Below are 16,484 nucleotides of genomic sequence, written 5' to 3'. Positions count from 1 at the left end.
ATATGGTAATTTTAAACCCTATTATGTTAGTATTTATGAAAAGTCAGATTTCATGATTTCAAACCACCCATTTGAATATTACTCATGTTGGTGAGTGAAAAATAAAGCAAAAAAAAAAATGGTATTTAAAAAAAAAACTTTTTCATTTCAAAGTGTTTCAAAGTGTCACTAACATTTCAAAGTGTTTAAATTCACTATAGTTGTTTACTGTAGTTGTTAGGCGGTACAACCAAATATTTGTAAGAAAAATAAAATAAATAAACACACACACACACACACACACACACACATATATATATATATGCAAGCACTGCTGACAAGTAGATAGTAGTTAATATAAAGTTTGACCAATTTTTCTTTACTTGGTATGATATTAGTTATTATGAAAATAATTGAGTGTTAAACATCTTTAACTTGTCTTAGAACAATAATAAATAAAAAATAGAATGATAATAGGAGATATTAGCTTACATTTAATATTTATTAATAATATTTAATATTTAATATCTTAAATAATCATATAGGGACATTCATTTCAGTTACACTACCTAATCTTACATTGAACCGGCTTCTATTTGGATGTCTGTATTAGCTTTTGCATATGCGATCAAGTTCATACATAACATTTTTAAATACAATAAAGAAGTTTATGATTGCATTGGTTGTACCACCTGACACGGAAAGTGTACCAACCTACCCATAATTGAAAGCAGCTGTATTTATTAGTATTTGAGTACAAGCCTTTTCACTTTTCCACAAGGATTAGTTGGGCTTCTCTGGTTGATGCATTATCATGTTTACTGTCATTATCTTGTCAATTCATAATAAAAAAAACATGTTTGCAGTTGCGCTGCCCTGACATTTGAGAATATACAAATTACCAGAAAAAAGTTTTTCAATGATCTCAACAGCTTTAAAACTACTGATATTTATACAATTTGTTTATATGAAAGGTTTCAAAAATAAAATTACCATAGTATTTTCTTTTCTTATTAAAACACCATATTAAATCATTTTCTTAGTCTGTTAATTTGTGCAGACAGTTCTGTTCTGGGGCTTTAAGATACCATAACATAAAAAAATGTGTACTATTTGAATGTACTGAAAATGAATTCAAACTAAATAGGGTTTAAGGCCCTTGCACACTGAGTCCGAAATTCTCATCCTAAATTTTTGCACGTTAAAAAATATATACGACCTCACGTTATGTCAATCACGCTTGCACACTGCCTCCGAGACTTTCGTCCGTCATAATAAAATTTGCATCGGGTTTGATTTTCTGTGTTTTTTCGCATCTGCAGCAAGCATTTTGGATGGTGTTTTGAGCCACCAAATCATGAATACAAAAAAACGCATACGAAAATTTCGGACTCAGTGTGCAAGGGCCTTTAGAGAATAAAGTGATACATGTCATGAATTTATCAAAATATTTCAAAAGGAATGAGAGTTTCCAAATTTTGCAACACACAAGCAGGATTTCATAATCCTAACCGACTAACTCGTTCAAAATTTGTGAAACGTTGTGAAACACTTTTCTGCTTGATTTGCAGGTGTGGTTGGTGAGTTAGATGGACTGAAGTTAATGTCAGTATCAGTGACAGAGGGAGAGTCTGTCACTCTACGCACTGATGCTGAAATGCACAAAGATGCTCTGATCTTGTGGAGATTTGGAGATAAAGGAATTCTCCTGGCTAAAATTGATGTTGAAACTAACGAGACCTCATTAAATGATGCTGATGAGAGATTCAGAGACCGACTGAAGCTCGATCAAACTGGATCTCTGACTATCACAAACACAAGAACCGAACACACTGGACTTTATGAACTACAGATCAGAGGCATTGAGAGCTCACAGCGATTCCTTCTTTCTGTCTCTGGTGAGTCACTCTGAGTAACTGAAAGAGCTAGTCTTTCAATGTAATGGCATACAGTATTATTAGCATATATTTGAAGTCATTTCGGATCATCACATTGACTGACACCTTCACTGTCTCTCTTAGCCATCCCAGATCCACAGTTTTCTTCAAGTGCTAAAGCAGGGATAGGTTTTGGTGTTTTGGTTCCTGTTCTTCTGCTCGTGGCTGCAGCTGCTGGTTTGATTTACTACCGCTGGAGGATCTCTAAATTAAAAAAGCAAAAAGGTCAGTATTTTATACTTCAAACAGGATTTGCATGTCCTGCAAACTTTCTAAAACTGGGGGATGGTTGGGGGCACCGGTCTGCAGAGATTAGCTTCAACCCTAATTAAACACACACTTCATGCTTATTTGAAAACCACATGTGGTTCACACTATCCCATAATATTGTTTCGGAGGCTCAGCGTAACCTGTCATTCACGTTCAGGAATATTTAATTAAATGTTACATATAATTAGTTTGTGAAACATAAAGTGTTGCACATTTTATTGGTGCAGAGATTATATGTAGTTTGTAAATTAAGTGATTAAGTGTGTCCCACTGAGTAGAATCTTAAAACACTTGCGATCTTCACGCCCACTTCTCTGGAACTCTGGAAATATGTCGTGTAAGTAGACAAGCTGTCAACTGAACAGACCACTAGTGCGAGTATTTGGACAGGTCTTTGTTTCACTTTTCATTTTGAAGGATGCATCAAGTTTATCCTTCGCGCTCTTCAATTGTCCACAATCCTTTGCACATATTCTAATTCACGAAAAATAAGTGGCGGAAAATGAGTCGGCACTGAGCTTATCTGAGTTCATTATGAAATATAGACAAAAATAATGTTTTCTGTTTAATGTAACCTGACAATAATGTAATCCACTGGGAGACCAAAGACGGCTGTCATTCACTGTATTATATGAATAGAAAGCCGGTTCATTTTTTCAGTTCAAGATTTTCAATACTAAGTGTTTTTACAAAATTACGTTTTAATAGTATTTTCTATACTTTAATTAAAAATTCTCATTAGTATTGTAAGAAAACACTCATTTTACCTGGTCAAAAACAGCTCTGTTTTCAGCACGCCGTTTAAGTGCATGTGTCTTTAAATGATAATGAGCTTTTCTCACTCCGCGCCTCTGTTCTATGCGTACAGCGTTTGTAACACAATAACCATAATGCGTTGTTCATTATAAACGTGGGATTACGATATTGAGAACGTCGTACATGGAAAACATGCCGTAATGTACCCCGAGTATAAACAGCCGCATTCATCGTGAAGCGTGCAGCAAGCGATTTGCAAAGATTAATATAAAGGTCAATAAAACGTTACACTCACTTCTTCTTCTGGAGGTGCAGCAGGAACATGAATAGTTGGTACCGATCCTTTTTTCAGGAGCAGCTTCTTAGCAAAACCAGCTTTACTGACCCTCGTTTGTAAAGCTGTCTGGTGTGAAATGATTCACGCAAACATGAAAGCATGGACGTTGATCGTGGTGAATCCCCGCAAGGGAATCCTCGCGTCAATGCTTTGGGAATATTCCATCAAAACATCAAAATGACTGCTGTGTTCCTTATTACACCCAAAAACAGAACGCCACAATCGCTTAGACGACGCCATTCTTCTCCAGCATATCAATGCACTATGATGACGGACAGCTCGCTCACGAGCGAGTCTGTGTTGAAACGCAGTGCTGTCAATCACAATCGCGGGAGGGGCGTCGATTTTGTGACGTCACAAAATCGAACGGCTTGATTTCAGAGAGGGTCAAACATATAAGGAGATTAAAAACAAACCACTGGATGGATTTTTATCATTTTATGATGGTTGTGTACAGGCACTGCCAACACACATTTCAGTACAATCAACTTGTAAAAGTGCATGTACCATTATATGACCCCTTTAACATCCTTGACATTCAATGGCATTTGTTGTTGAATATATCATAGCAAAGCACAGAAAAGAGAATAATATTTTCAGTGTGTACCTCACTTTGAAGACCTGAAATTCAGCAAGAGCCATTTATGGTATGGTTGGTGAATGCACAGTAATTGAGATGTACACCTGCACACTCGTGAACACATTTCTGTTCTCTGTTTCTGTGTGTTGCTGTGACAGGCGAAGAGAAGGAAGAGATAGTGACGGAGGGGAAATCTGTCAGTCTACACACTGGTCTTACTGAAATACAGGGTACTGATACGATAGAGTGGCGCTATGAAGCTGAAGTCAAACTCATTGCTGAAATCAATGGAGAGACCAGAAGGACATTTCCAGGTGCTGATGGGAGATTCATAAGCAAACTGAGTCTGGATGAGAGAACTGGGGATCTCACTATCAATAACATCAGAACCATTCACACTGGACTCTATAAACTTAAGATCACCAGCAGCAGAAGAACCAAAAACAAGAGATTCATTGTTACTGTCAGTGGTAAGTATATCAACTCTTCCATTGTTCACGTGATTGTCACCTTTCAAATTGTGTCCTTTTAATTCAAATAATAACTGTGGTTTTGGTGCTCTATAATGTGGCGTGACAGATCCTTGTAGTTCAAGCTGCAGTGTAGCGGGCATGAACCGATCATCTAGTCCTCTTTACTACAAGTTAAAGAGCACAAAATAAACATAAATGGACATCAAAAGTTCCGTTGAATACAAACGGTTCAAAATGAATCCTGTGCCTGTTGCTCGTTAAGCTTGCTATAAAAAATTTTTTAGAGGGGGACATTTTGCAATATAATAAATATTCTGTATATTTTACTGAACTAACTTTAAATGTATGTGATGTTGAAACAGCAAACAAAATTCATTCAATCACTTGTTTTTCTGTATTTCTCTGTTTCTGTGTGCTGCTGTGACATGAAGTGAGGACAGTAAAAGTGATAGAGGGAGATTCTGTCCCTCTCGAGACTGGTGTTGAAATACAGACAGGGGATCTGATGCTGTGGACGTTTGGACCTGAAAACCGTCTCGTTGTTATTAAAAAGGAATTAGAAATGACTATTAGTGAGAGATTCAAAGGCAGACTGGAGCTGGATCAAAAGACTGGATCTCTGAACATCACAAACATAAAAAAAACAGAATCTGGACATTTTAAACTACAGATCATCAGCACAGAAGAACAGGCCACATTCAGGAGATTCAATGTGATGGTCAACAGTGAGTAGAACAACATTTATTATAACAACTATATATCGATATATACAAGTAGACTGGGTAAACCCAGCTCGATCTGCTGGCGATTTGATTTCGCCCTGCAGCTCAGGCTGGAAACCTGTACATTTACTTATCCTGCTTCCGTTACAAATCTGCGGGGACCAATCACAAACTGGCTTATCCACCTGGCGCACTATTGGAGGGTTTAATCCAATCCAATTCCTTTTCCTCGACGATGCTCAATGGCTTCTTTAGTTTAGCAATCAAATCGCTCGAGTGGGTGTAAATACCATTCACTTTAATGTTTTTTTTTTTTTGCACAACCTGCAAAAATCGCTCGATGCCATTGCTGCTTCTGCAAACCACCGATAAATGCTACAAAACAACACGTTTGTTGACACGTTTTCTGCATGGAGTTTTTGCTGCAAAGTACGTCACTCGGATCGTTGGTCTGATTGAAGGTGTTGTGGAAAAATTCATCTTTTCTTTGTATTTTATTTTCAACGATTTAACAAACGAATGCCATGCGTTCTTTGGCTGTATTTTGAGTTTCTTTTATGATATTGATACAGCTGCAGGGTGTGTGTGTGTGAGATTTCAGAGGTAAGGAGATTCCCGTGCTGGGGAGGGGTCAAGGGGGGTCCCTTTTGTTCCTTGTGCTGTGAAGGGTTCAAGGGGGGGGGGTCCCTTTTGTTATTTTGTTTAGTGGGGGCTGTAGGAGATAGCTTTTGAATAGAACACTATAAGGAGCTGGTCAACCTCTGCTCTGGGTCTCACTCCACCTGCAGCTGGACTGTGGATGGACTGGGAACATTCTTGCAAGAATAAATATCTTTTAAGGACAATTTGAATCCTGATGTCTCTTATGCCTGATGCTATTTTGTTAGTTACTTGTTTTTGCCTCAACAAGTTGGTGTCAGAAAGTGCGAACCATGAGGTTTCTTCTGGCCCTGAGAAAGCGTATTGACGGACTGATCACCCTAAAGCACAAAAGGCTTTAGTCTTACCTCGCAGAATTGAGAGAGAAGAGCCAAAACTGCTATCAGGGCCAGGAGGAACCCACTGGATTCAGAAAGAACTCGGAGGCAGTAAAAGCATCTCGGGTAAGAGACAGTTAAATTATTTTGATAATTGTGAGTGAACATGAACCATGTTGGCTGAGTTTTGCTTTTTGGTACGAGCGAAAGGTGATTCAGGGGAATCACAAATTTTTTGGGGTAAGGGAAAGAATTGATCTGAGGAATTCGGATCAGTTTCTACCTCACTTAGCTCGTTGGTGGACGGAAAGCCCACAGGTGATTCAGGGGAATCACAGATTCAGGGGAATCACAGATTCAGGGGAATCACAGTTATTGATTAATTAGTTTTACTCAAAAGTGCTAGTAACCAAAAAAAAAAAAAAAAAAAATATATATATTTCAGAATTAATCGAGCGCTGGAAAGTGCTTATAGGAAGTTTTTGAGTGAAACGTAATTACAAACCACCCGACCGATCTTGGGGTAAGGGAAAGATCGGGTCTGTCGAAGACGTTTGACAGATTCTGTAAGACACGTGTCGAATTGTGAAATCCAGAAAAGAGGAACTCAGCCAAAATGGGGTCATCTAACAGTAAAGTAGATCATTTTTATACACCAATTTTCTGTCAAAGGAGAAATAATGATGGTGGTAAATGTAAATGTATTTCCCCGAGGCGGGAACCTTGAGTAAGATAAGACTCAATGTCGTAAAAGAATCAATAGAAAAGAACGAGGGAAAACAGAATGGTTGTTATGTGTGTGTTAAACATGTGTGTAAAGGACGCACACACGAATGCATACGCTGATTTACTTTCTGCTACCTGCAATGAAAAAAAAAAAAAAAAAAAAAAAAAAAAAACGGTTGGAAATCTTTATGTGTGGCTGATGAAACTTTGAGCAAAGCTATGACTGATGATTTGAGCAGTGTTGTGAATGATGAGCATATGAGATTGTACAAAGGTAGCCTACAGGGTTTTCTGAAATGCTAACTTATCCGTTACTAGTCAGAAAGGGTTGTTGAAGTTTGTTCATGAGTGTAAAACTGTGAACGGACAGTGAATTGTTGGATGGGAAAGAAGCAGATAAAAGAGAACAGAGTCGATGCAGAAGGAACTGATATGTAGGGAACGATAGAGTTCATGGAACTATTTATGAACGCCTGATTAAGTCAAATTAAGTTGAAATGGTACGAAAAGTGAGTTTTAGATGGAAATGGGGCGTTGAGTATGATTAACAGGGATTGGCATGATATAAGGATAAGGAATGTTTCATTAAGTAAAACGATTGTCTTTTGAACCTAAAGGGTCCAGCTATGCTGGGAGTACAGCAACAGCGCTTGCTTGTTCAAACCAGCTTCTGGATGTTAAATGTATACTTGTTTTGTAATCAGTGTTGTTGATGATAATATCAAATTAGAAAATGTCCAGAGATTGGATATTTTGTTGATATTAAGCCATTTAAGGAAATATATTGTTTTATAAAGGAAATTATGGGTTGGAGATAATTTCCCCAGACATGTGTGACTAAAGTTAATCAGAAACTTTGTGAAACCCATTTAGAATATTTAGATTTTCCGTGTCGCTTATGAAAATTAATGTTCTGCCAATAATAGTGATGTGAATGTGCTTTATTGTATTAATGTTATGAAAAGAGAACAGAGTATTGAAGAATAGATTGCCATATTTTTGTAACAAGAGTTGAAGGTGCAAGCGGCTAAGATAGCTGTCTGTGTAATTTAGAGACTGAGGAGATTTAGAGAATCTTGTGTTTTCTGTGAAACAGTAGAGATAAGTAGGACTGAATAATTATAATACAATTTTGTGATTTAAGTTGAATCTGCAAACTAACCATTTGATAGAAGAATAAGCTTTTAAAAACCAGTGTTGATGAAATTAATGACACGTTAAAGTTTTAATACTGTATGAAGAGTAACTGAACAGTCCTGATAAATAGTGAGATAAAAGAGAGCAAATGCTGTAAGCAGTTCTGCTCACGCTCTGAAGAGATTTGCAGATGATGTTTAGTAAAAGTTTGATTGTGATTGGAAAGATAAACAATAACTTAACTGGCTCCAAAGAAAGAAAGTGCCAAAATGACACAAATTTAAAGAAAAGTCTGTGTTAATATGGGTTAGAAAGTAGATCAATGTTAATATGATGAAGATTATAATTCGGCTATTGTAATTGAATTTGCAGCTGGGACAGTGGGGGAGAATGCAGAGAACTTATCAGTGGCTCTGTTTGCATTTCCTGAATACAACACAATGTTTCAGAAGTGCAAAATAGGGTGAAGCTGTTAGAAAGATAAAAGGCAGAATAACAGAGAGTGTTTTATTGCAGTCAGCTGGGTCATTCAGTGACTGTATGCGCACTGTATGACTGTAAAAGTAAATGAGGGAGAAATAAAGTTGATAGTTGGAACTTTTGAAAGTTGTAAGAAGATTGAAAGATTTAAGTGTAAGGAATTCCTTTTGAAAGGAAAGAACTATAAAAAGTACCGGTTGACATAAAATTACGGATAAGACTAAATGAGTTGCAAAATATTTTAAAAGTACCGGTCACTAAAAGGATGATTGTGTTTTTGAATGAAATGCTTTGATAAGGTTTTAGATGATATGGAGAGACAAATCTAATGAATGATTTATAATGATAATCAAAAAAATGTATCACAAGCAGGGAGCAGCCTCAAAAGTGAATCATAGAAGCAGATTGATAAACTCTTAGAGAAAACATTGAAGTAAAATTGAAATGAAATTGTTATTAAGAACTAGAATAATTCGTATTATTTCTTTAAGATAAAATAAACAGAAGCAGTGTTACAGGATTAACAGTTGCTAAATGTAAAATGTGTAAAAGGCATTTGATTAAACAAAGGCTTGTTAATGTTGATTTTAAAAGATAAGATTGTGATTTGGCCAAAACAGGTTTGCTTATCTGAATCTGGCATGTGCTGTAACTGAAACTGCCACAGTTTCAGTGCAACAGAGACTCATTCTAAGTGGATATTATGTCTAAATTACAATACATGTAATTCATGGAAAAGATGCCTTAAGATGGGCTACAGTTGAAAAAGATGGTAGATAAAGTCTGAAGTTAAAAGTTTATGAGAATGCAGTGTACCAGTCCTGAATGCCTCAAGAGTCTCTCTCTCATTCAATATCAGCTGAAAGCTGTTGTCTGAGGCTGTGTAAAGCACAGTGTTTCAGTTGAAAAGATTCATAGATGTGGAAAGAAGTCTTTAAAATAATAATGCAGACCTTAAATGATAGAAGTGACATTTTTGACTAGTTTATTTTAGGACCGCTTCTTTGTCTGATTTTAGCCTCCACCATAAAACAGGGCTGATGGCTCCGGCTACAGAAGTAACAGTACACTGAATGTACGATTGTGATCTAAATTCACTGACTATAATCTAAGCAGGTTGCTACCTTTAAGATGATTAATGAATTTAAGTGATTAAATACTGTTGTTATTAACCTGTCTCCCTGTGAACACTATTAGGTCAGAATGGCTCTGATGACTCTTGAATGCGCCTTTTCCTAAGCTCCAGAAAACAACAGATTATGTTGAAGAAAACGGTCACAGATTCTGTGATGGTAAAGAGCGGTAACCACGTGTGTACGAAGTGTTTACCCCAGAGACGGTTAAGACCCTCTGGCCAAAAGGGCAACCTAAGACAGGGGAATTCACGCAAAAACACTGGGCATTTCCTGATGGAGGTGTTTTTATGTGAGATGGATATGAGAGTGGCGCTGATTGACTGAGTGGCGACCAGCATCAGCAGATCATTGAGAGGCGAGATGAGCTGTGAGAAGTTACGGCCGTCTGACCCAGAAAATGTGAGTTCCTCTATATACCACTCACCAGAAACCGCGTTGATTGAATGGCTTGTTTTTCTGACAAGTGTCTGCAACTGTGCCAGGGGACAACACCCTGAAGAAAAGACAATTATAGGTTAAGAGCTGATCTGAATGGGCATTCAGGAGCCAGCAGAGACCATTGAACTAGTGGTTATCTGTTGTGGAGACAGCTTAAAAAAAAAAAAAAAAAAAAAAAATTGTAATGTTAGTTGCCTGATGAGCAAGGAAAACACAGAGATTTGTGTCGATGCTGAACTAATGTGTCAGTTCTGACTCCTGTAGATCATTTAGACATGACAAAGGACCACTATAAGACATGGTGGTGGCTAAAGATGACTCAAGAGAATTTTCTGGAAAACAAAGGTTAGGTAAATTGAGTATTTAAACTAAAGATAACCTTAGAAAAGATCATAGAACGATTGAATATGACTATGATTATTTTAGTTACAGTCCTAGGAGGCTGTTGAAAAGATTATTTGCTTATAATGAGAAAGAAAGAGACTGCTTGAGTGGAGGAAGAGGATGGTACTCTGTCTGTCTTTCTGTTATCAGTCAGCCAAAGAAAGCTGGAGCAAAATAAGATAATGCACCAAAACAATCCAGCTGACTTTTCTAAAATCAGATGGATAATGAACAGACATGCTTTGAAACTGGTTAATAGGCCATAAAACATTAGATAAAAGATACAGGAAAAGGTTAGAATGTCACTTAGAATTTAAATCTTTTTAGATAAAAGATATTAATAAGAAATATGAGCGGTTCATAGTCAGGGAAGAGTGTGAGTGTGAATTCATGTTTTGTACAGTATGTGTTAGTTTAGGACAACTATTCTGTCTGAATAGTGTGTATACATGTGTCATTAACCTCTGGAAAGAGTGTTTTAGCATTATAGATGGGTTAAGGCAAATGACAAAGTAAGCTGAGGATTGTGAGTCAATCTGATGAGAAGGCAACACAGAACAGGACGAGCTTTAAGTTGATTGATCATCGAGCTCTGTCTGTTAATTATTATTTTGGTCATTCATGATGTGCAGTAGATTTGAATTACTTTCTGGACAGGTTTAAGTATTGATAAATTAGAATTGTGAAGTCGTAGATAGCCGTCAGTCATGTGTTGAGAAAAAGTTATAAATTTGACAGCAACAAACACGTACAGTAGGCTAAGTAAATATCAGATTATCCAGAGAGCCCTTAACAGTTATGTATTGTAAAAAGGGGAAGATTGTTATTCGACTGACGTTGACGAAGTGTACTGACGCTGACAAAGTGTACACGACCTGACCTGACCAATTGATGACCTGGAGAATGTTCGTAGATGACAGTTGATTAAGAGACCAAACAATAGGCCTGAAAAATCAAGAAACGCTGTGAGACTAGGGGCCGTTGCCTTAAAAAACAATTTGATAAGAAGATGAAATTGTGGCTTTAAGTAATATTTTTATTTCAGAGGCAGAGAAAGATGGGAAACTTGGCTGAAGGACAACGTTTGGGTTAGCAAACTTTATCCAAACAAATGTTACCAAATAAATATGAACAAATATTGCAGTTTTCTATAGCTCAAACAGTAGAGCGTTAGCGCTTGTAACGCCAAAGTCATGGGTTCAATTTCCGAGGGAAAGCAAGAACTGATAAGAATGTAAATGTGTACTTTGAAATGGAAGTCACTATGGATAAAAGCGTCTGATAAAAGTAAGAGAATTTTATTATGTTAAATTTATGCACAAGATGGGTGTCGTGCATCAAGAGGAGGATGAATATGCTCATGGCGGGAACAGGAGAACGCACAGTAAAACAAGTGGTCAGATGAGTCTTTGAACTTTTTAGTATGGATAATTTGTATTCAGGCCACAAACAAAGACATTTCGGCCTCACAGGTGGGAAAACAGTAAATCCAGGGGGGGAGGGCTAAACCCATTGTCTTCACAGCAGGCTGAGAGGTTATCTAGCTTTGACCTCATCGGTATATGAGGACAGTAAAAGTCCAGGAGGGGTTTATTTGAAGAACTTTATTTGTATTAACCAGCTAGATCTGGTTTACTAAGGGGTTCACATTTGCTGAAAGCCATCGCACAGGTGGGAAGATAAATGTTGGGAGGACATTGGGTTTAATTGTGTGCATTGTTTGTATTTTAAGTGTGCTAATAACAAGAATTGTTTTGACAGGAAACGCCGGAGCAGATGTGGCAGCACAGCAGACAAAAGAAAACTATGTGACAATAACCTCAACATTTGTTTTTCTTTACAGAAGATGCAGACTTTTGCGCATGGCATGAGCAAAGTGAAGAAACAGTGCCTAACCCCGTGTAATGCCTAACTTAAAATTTTCATTTTGCAGGATGTCAGGATGGATTGAACCAAACAGAACTGATTCTGTATTGTTTTGTTCAGGGGAACAAGGACCCTGAGTGCTATTCAATGAGCAAGAAATTATCCGGTGATATGTTTCAGGTTGAAAATTTCACAGGTCACACCAAAGGGACGACAAGACACGCGCTCACTAACAAAATCACTTAAGGCCTCCATTCGCAGGTGACAGTAGACAGTAAATGACTCATTCCAGTGGGGGTGCGATCGTGATCTAAGGGAAAATCTTGTAAGGATTTGAAAATGATTGAAGGATGTTAGACCTGGGTCCGAGCATCTGACCTAAACTATACCAACCAACATCAACAACCTCACACGCCAGCGCAAAGAATAAAGTAGGGGATCAATGATATGTGCTAGAAACAAATCTCCCCTGCCAACGTTGGAAAAAATCCTGTCTACGGCATGCAAAGTGTCATATTGGTGAAGATGGAACGTCCATGAGGCAACGAGATGATCAACATATCTGGAGAAAATGTTGACCAATTAATGGTTGAAGAAAAGTTTTGCGATTTTATTTGATTGAATCAAATTAGGGCTTAGTATTGATATACATGAAGGGTATAACTGTTTTTGAATTAAGACTTGAATTAATTCTATTCTTAAAGATTTAATAGTATAATGGGTTTGATTAGAAAACAAGAGTGAATTTTTCTATGTTGTTTATCAGAGAATGATAAAGAGGAGGAAATTTTGTGGAAAAATTCATCTTTTCTTTGTATTTTATTTTCAACGATTTAACAAACGAATGCCATGCGTTCTTTGGCTGTATTTTGAGTTTCTTTTATGATATTGATACAGCTGCAGGGTGTGTGTGTGTGAGATTTCAGAGGTAAGGAGATTCCCGTGCTGGGGAGGGGTCAAGGGGGGTCCCTTTTGTTCCTTGTGCTGTGAAGGGTTCAAGGGGGGGGGGTCCCTTTTGTTATTTTGTTTAGTGGGGGCTGTAGGAGATAGCTTTTGAATAGAACACTATAAGGAGCTGGTCAACCTCTGCTCTGGGTCTCACTCCACCTGCAGCTGGACTGTGGATGGACTGGGAACATTCTTGCAAGAATAAATATCTTTTAAGGACAATTTGAATCCTGATGTCTCTTATGCCTGATGCTATTTTGTTAGTTACTTGTTTTTGCCTCAACAAAGGACTATCCAATTGCGTACAGTCATTTGAACTATGCATGTTCCAGATTTTTTTTTCATTTTTAAGTTTTAAGAATTCAAAAACATTTTTGCAAAGAAACATTTTAACTACTGGCCCACTGTATATCCAGTGATAATGTCAGTGGATTTTTTCCCACTAGTTTCACTGTTTGATTGGTCAGATAAAACTCGTTGTTTACACTGTGAATTTACGGTCTTATTGTACATTTAGTGAAAAAAGTGCAATTATTTATTTAGTCAGCTGGTCATTTTAACAAAATAAACCCCAGAAGGAGCAGCTCATGTTCAGTGAGCGCGTTTGTCAATAGCTAAAACTGTCTAAAGATGCTGCTAGTGAGGAACAGAGCAAAACTGTAAGAATCTTTTTGTTTATTCTGAAGCAAAAGGAAGATGAATGAAGTCTCAGTATCCTATACTCTATTATTTTTCAAGGAAAAATATAGTGATTCATATTGTCAAAATATTAGATTTGTTCTATTTCTTTTGTTTTAGTTTTAGCTTTCAGTGTGTTTATGGGAACTCTCGAGATTAGCTGCAACTGAATGTAGGCTATATGCAACAAAATGGATGCTTTCTCTTTTTTTAATATCTGTGATTGTCTGTGTATTTTCTTCCATAGAAAAACGAGTGAATGAATCAGAGACTCATCACCTGATAGAGGGCGTGCAGGAGGCCTCGAGTTCAGTTTGATGAGAAAAGACGCGCTCACCAGTGTCAATCATCAACAATCAAGCTCAACAACAGATTTCTGCTTTTATGAAAGTGAGACATGAACCTGTGTGCTGGAAGAAGACCGAATGATTTCAAAAGTGATGAGTACATGACTAACAGTAGATACTAAGATATTCCTACAGACACTAATCTCACTGCTGAAGAACTTCTGAAAGCAGAGAGAGACACAATCCTCAAAGTTAGCCATTCGCTATATATACTCAGGACGCGTGACACTTTCAAATGATCCATGGTGCTACAATTAGCAAACTTCAGACCTGGAATAGCTGTAGCTTTATTGTTTACTACCAGGGGTGTTGCTAGGGTAAGAATAGATGAGGGGCTTAGCCTCGAGAATAAGTACCCCACCACATTTCTTCTATTAATATTCTTCATGTTTTCATTTTTCTCACTTTTGTCTGTCTCCTCCTCTTTTTGATCATCCACTTTGTGACTGTTCTCTTGTTTTGTCTATATATGCAGCTTTATATGTTCTTTGTTCTTCTTGTCTGACATTTCAATTTCAGTTCTCATTGTCTGTATTTTATTTGTCTATCATTTTCTTGCTTGTCTTTTTAAAGTCCTGATATCTCTGTCTCGTCTTCTTTTTTTTTTTTCTTTTTGTTTGTATGTCTAGTTAATCTCTCGCCATCTCTTTGTCGTCTTTCCTCAATTCTTGTTTGTGTGTCTTGTAGGACTTAAGGGCCAACCAAACACAAATGAGTCTTCCAGATGATTCAAGTCACCTTTATTTATATAGCACTTTTAAAAATATAGATTGTTTCAAAGCAGCTTTACAGTGATAATAGGAAATTAAAGTAACAGAGATTGTTTTGGCTTTACAGCAGCTCTAGAATCTTTTTTTTTTTTCAGCTGAAGTTAGTTTTGATTGATTCACATCCATTGCAAAAATCATTAGTTATTAACTTAGGGACCGCTTACACGACACCAATTTAACTGAAAACAGAAAACTTATAATGTGTTCTGGCTGTTCATTTCCACGACAACAGTGTTTGGTGGCAAGAGAACGCAAACTGTGAAATAGGTTCAGAGGTGCATTTCTTTGAAAAATGTTAAAAAAAGTTATGATCTCCGTGTAAATTTCAAAAGCGTGAATCTGTGAAAACACTGTATTACGTGTTTAGTCTTTAGGTATGCACATTTTAATATGTGCGCAGGCGCGTACCGGAATTCTGGTTGTCGCGTTGTCGTCCTTTATCAGATCTGGATCCGGCCTGGATCCGGCAGACTACTGTAAACCTCGGGATAAACAGAGAGACTAATATTAGCATAGACGCCATTCTTCTTATGATGTAACGAGTACATCAGGTGACCTAACTAACAAAACCCCCAGCTAAGTACTTTATGGCCATGCAAGCTTCAAAGAGATGAGCCTACTGTAAGATTTAATTTTCCTGCTAAGACAAAAGCTGAGATCAAATCGCATGCATTAAAGTAATAATAAAACACACCCTAGAGATATCTCAAAGAAAGAGCACAGAATGCAGCCTTTATCCTAACTTATCTCATTGTTTATATGAATGAATGAATGAATGAATGAATGAGGCATTTAGCCTATATAGCGCTTTAAAAAGTACTACTGTACACCAAAAGCACTTTACAATCATATCAGGGAATCTCTCCTCAACCAGCACCAGTGTGTAGCATCCACGGACGATGCGACGGCAGCCACAGTACAACCAGTGCGCTTACCACACTCCAGCTACAGTGGAGAGGAGAGAGAGTGGCCATGATAGGCAAGGGCCAATGGGTGGAATTTGCCCAGTACTGCCCCTACTCTTTACGAGAAGTGCCATGGGATTTTTAATGACCACAGAGAGTCAGGACCTCGGTTTAACGTCTCATCCGAAGGACGGTGCTTTTTGACAGTATAGTGTCCCCATCACTACACTGGGGCATTAGGACCCACACAGACCACAGGGTGAGCGCCCCCTGCTGGCCTCGCTAACACCTCCTCCAGCAGAAACCTTGTTTTCCCAGGAGTTATCCCATCCAGGTACTAACCAGGCTCAATCCTGCTTAACTTCAGTGGGCAACCAGTCTTGGGCTACAGGGTGATATGGCTGCTGGCAAAATATATATTATAATATATGCTATATATGCATCCTCGTCTCCCTCCTCCCTTAATTTCCTCCTTCACTTGAAAAGTTCACTAAGAATGTCTATATGTCACATATGATGTTTCTTGAGAATCTATTGTTAATTCCCTTTCATGTAATGTATTTAATATTTCTGAATTTTGTGTAATTGGCATGATACATTTTTACCTGCCAAATAAAATGATATATTTGATTTATTCT

General features: G+C 37.5%; 1 protein-coding gene across 2 annotated transcripts in view; it reads left to right on the top strand.

The window, feature by feature from the left end:
• Positions 1-16,484, top strand: part of LOC308702085 (uncharacterized protein) — a 27,000-nt gene extending 10,516 nt beyond the window's left edge. For both annotated transcript variants that reach the window (XM_081384713.1, XM_081384712.1), the window contains exons 3-7: positions 1,551-1,877; positions 2,001-2,141; positions 4,018-4,329; positions 4,764-5,057; positions 14,072-16,484. In XM_081384713.1, coding sequence (XP_081240839.1) covers positions 1,551-1,877; positions 2,001-2,141; positions 4,018-4,329; positions 4,764-5,057; positions 14,072-14,142 — 1,145 coding nt within the window. In that variant the 3' untranslated portion in view covers positions 14,143-16,484. The remainder of the gene's footprint in view (positions 1-1,550; positions 1,878-2,000; positions 2,142-4,017; positions 4,330-4,763; positions 5,058-14,071) is intronic.

This window comes from Scardinius erythrophthalmus (assembly GCF_964197995.2).
Source record: "Scardinius erythrophthalmus genome assembly, chromosome: 14".
NCBI classification, from domain to species: Eukaryota; Metazoa; Chordata; class Actinopteri; order Cypriniformes; family Leuciscidae; genus Scardinius; species Scardinius erythrophthalmus.
Note: the sequence above shows the minus strand (reverse complement) of the source record. Positions and strands in the feature narration are given on the sequence as shown.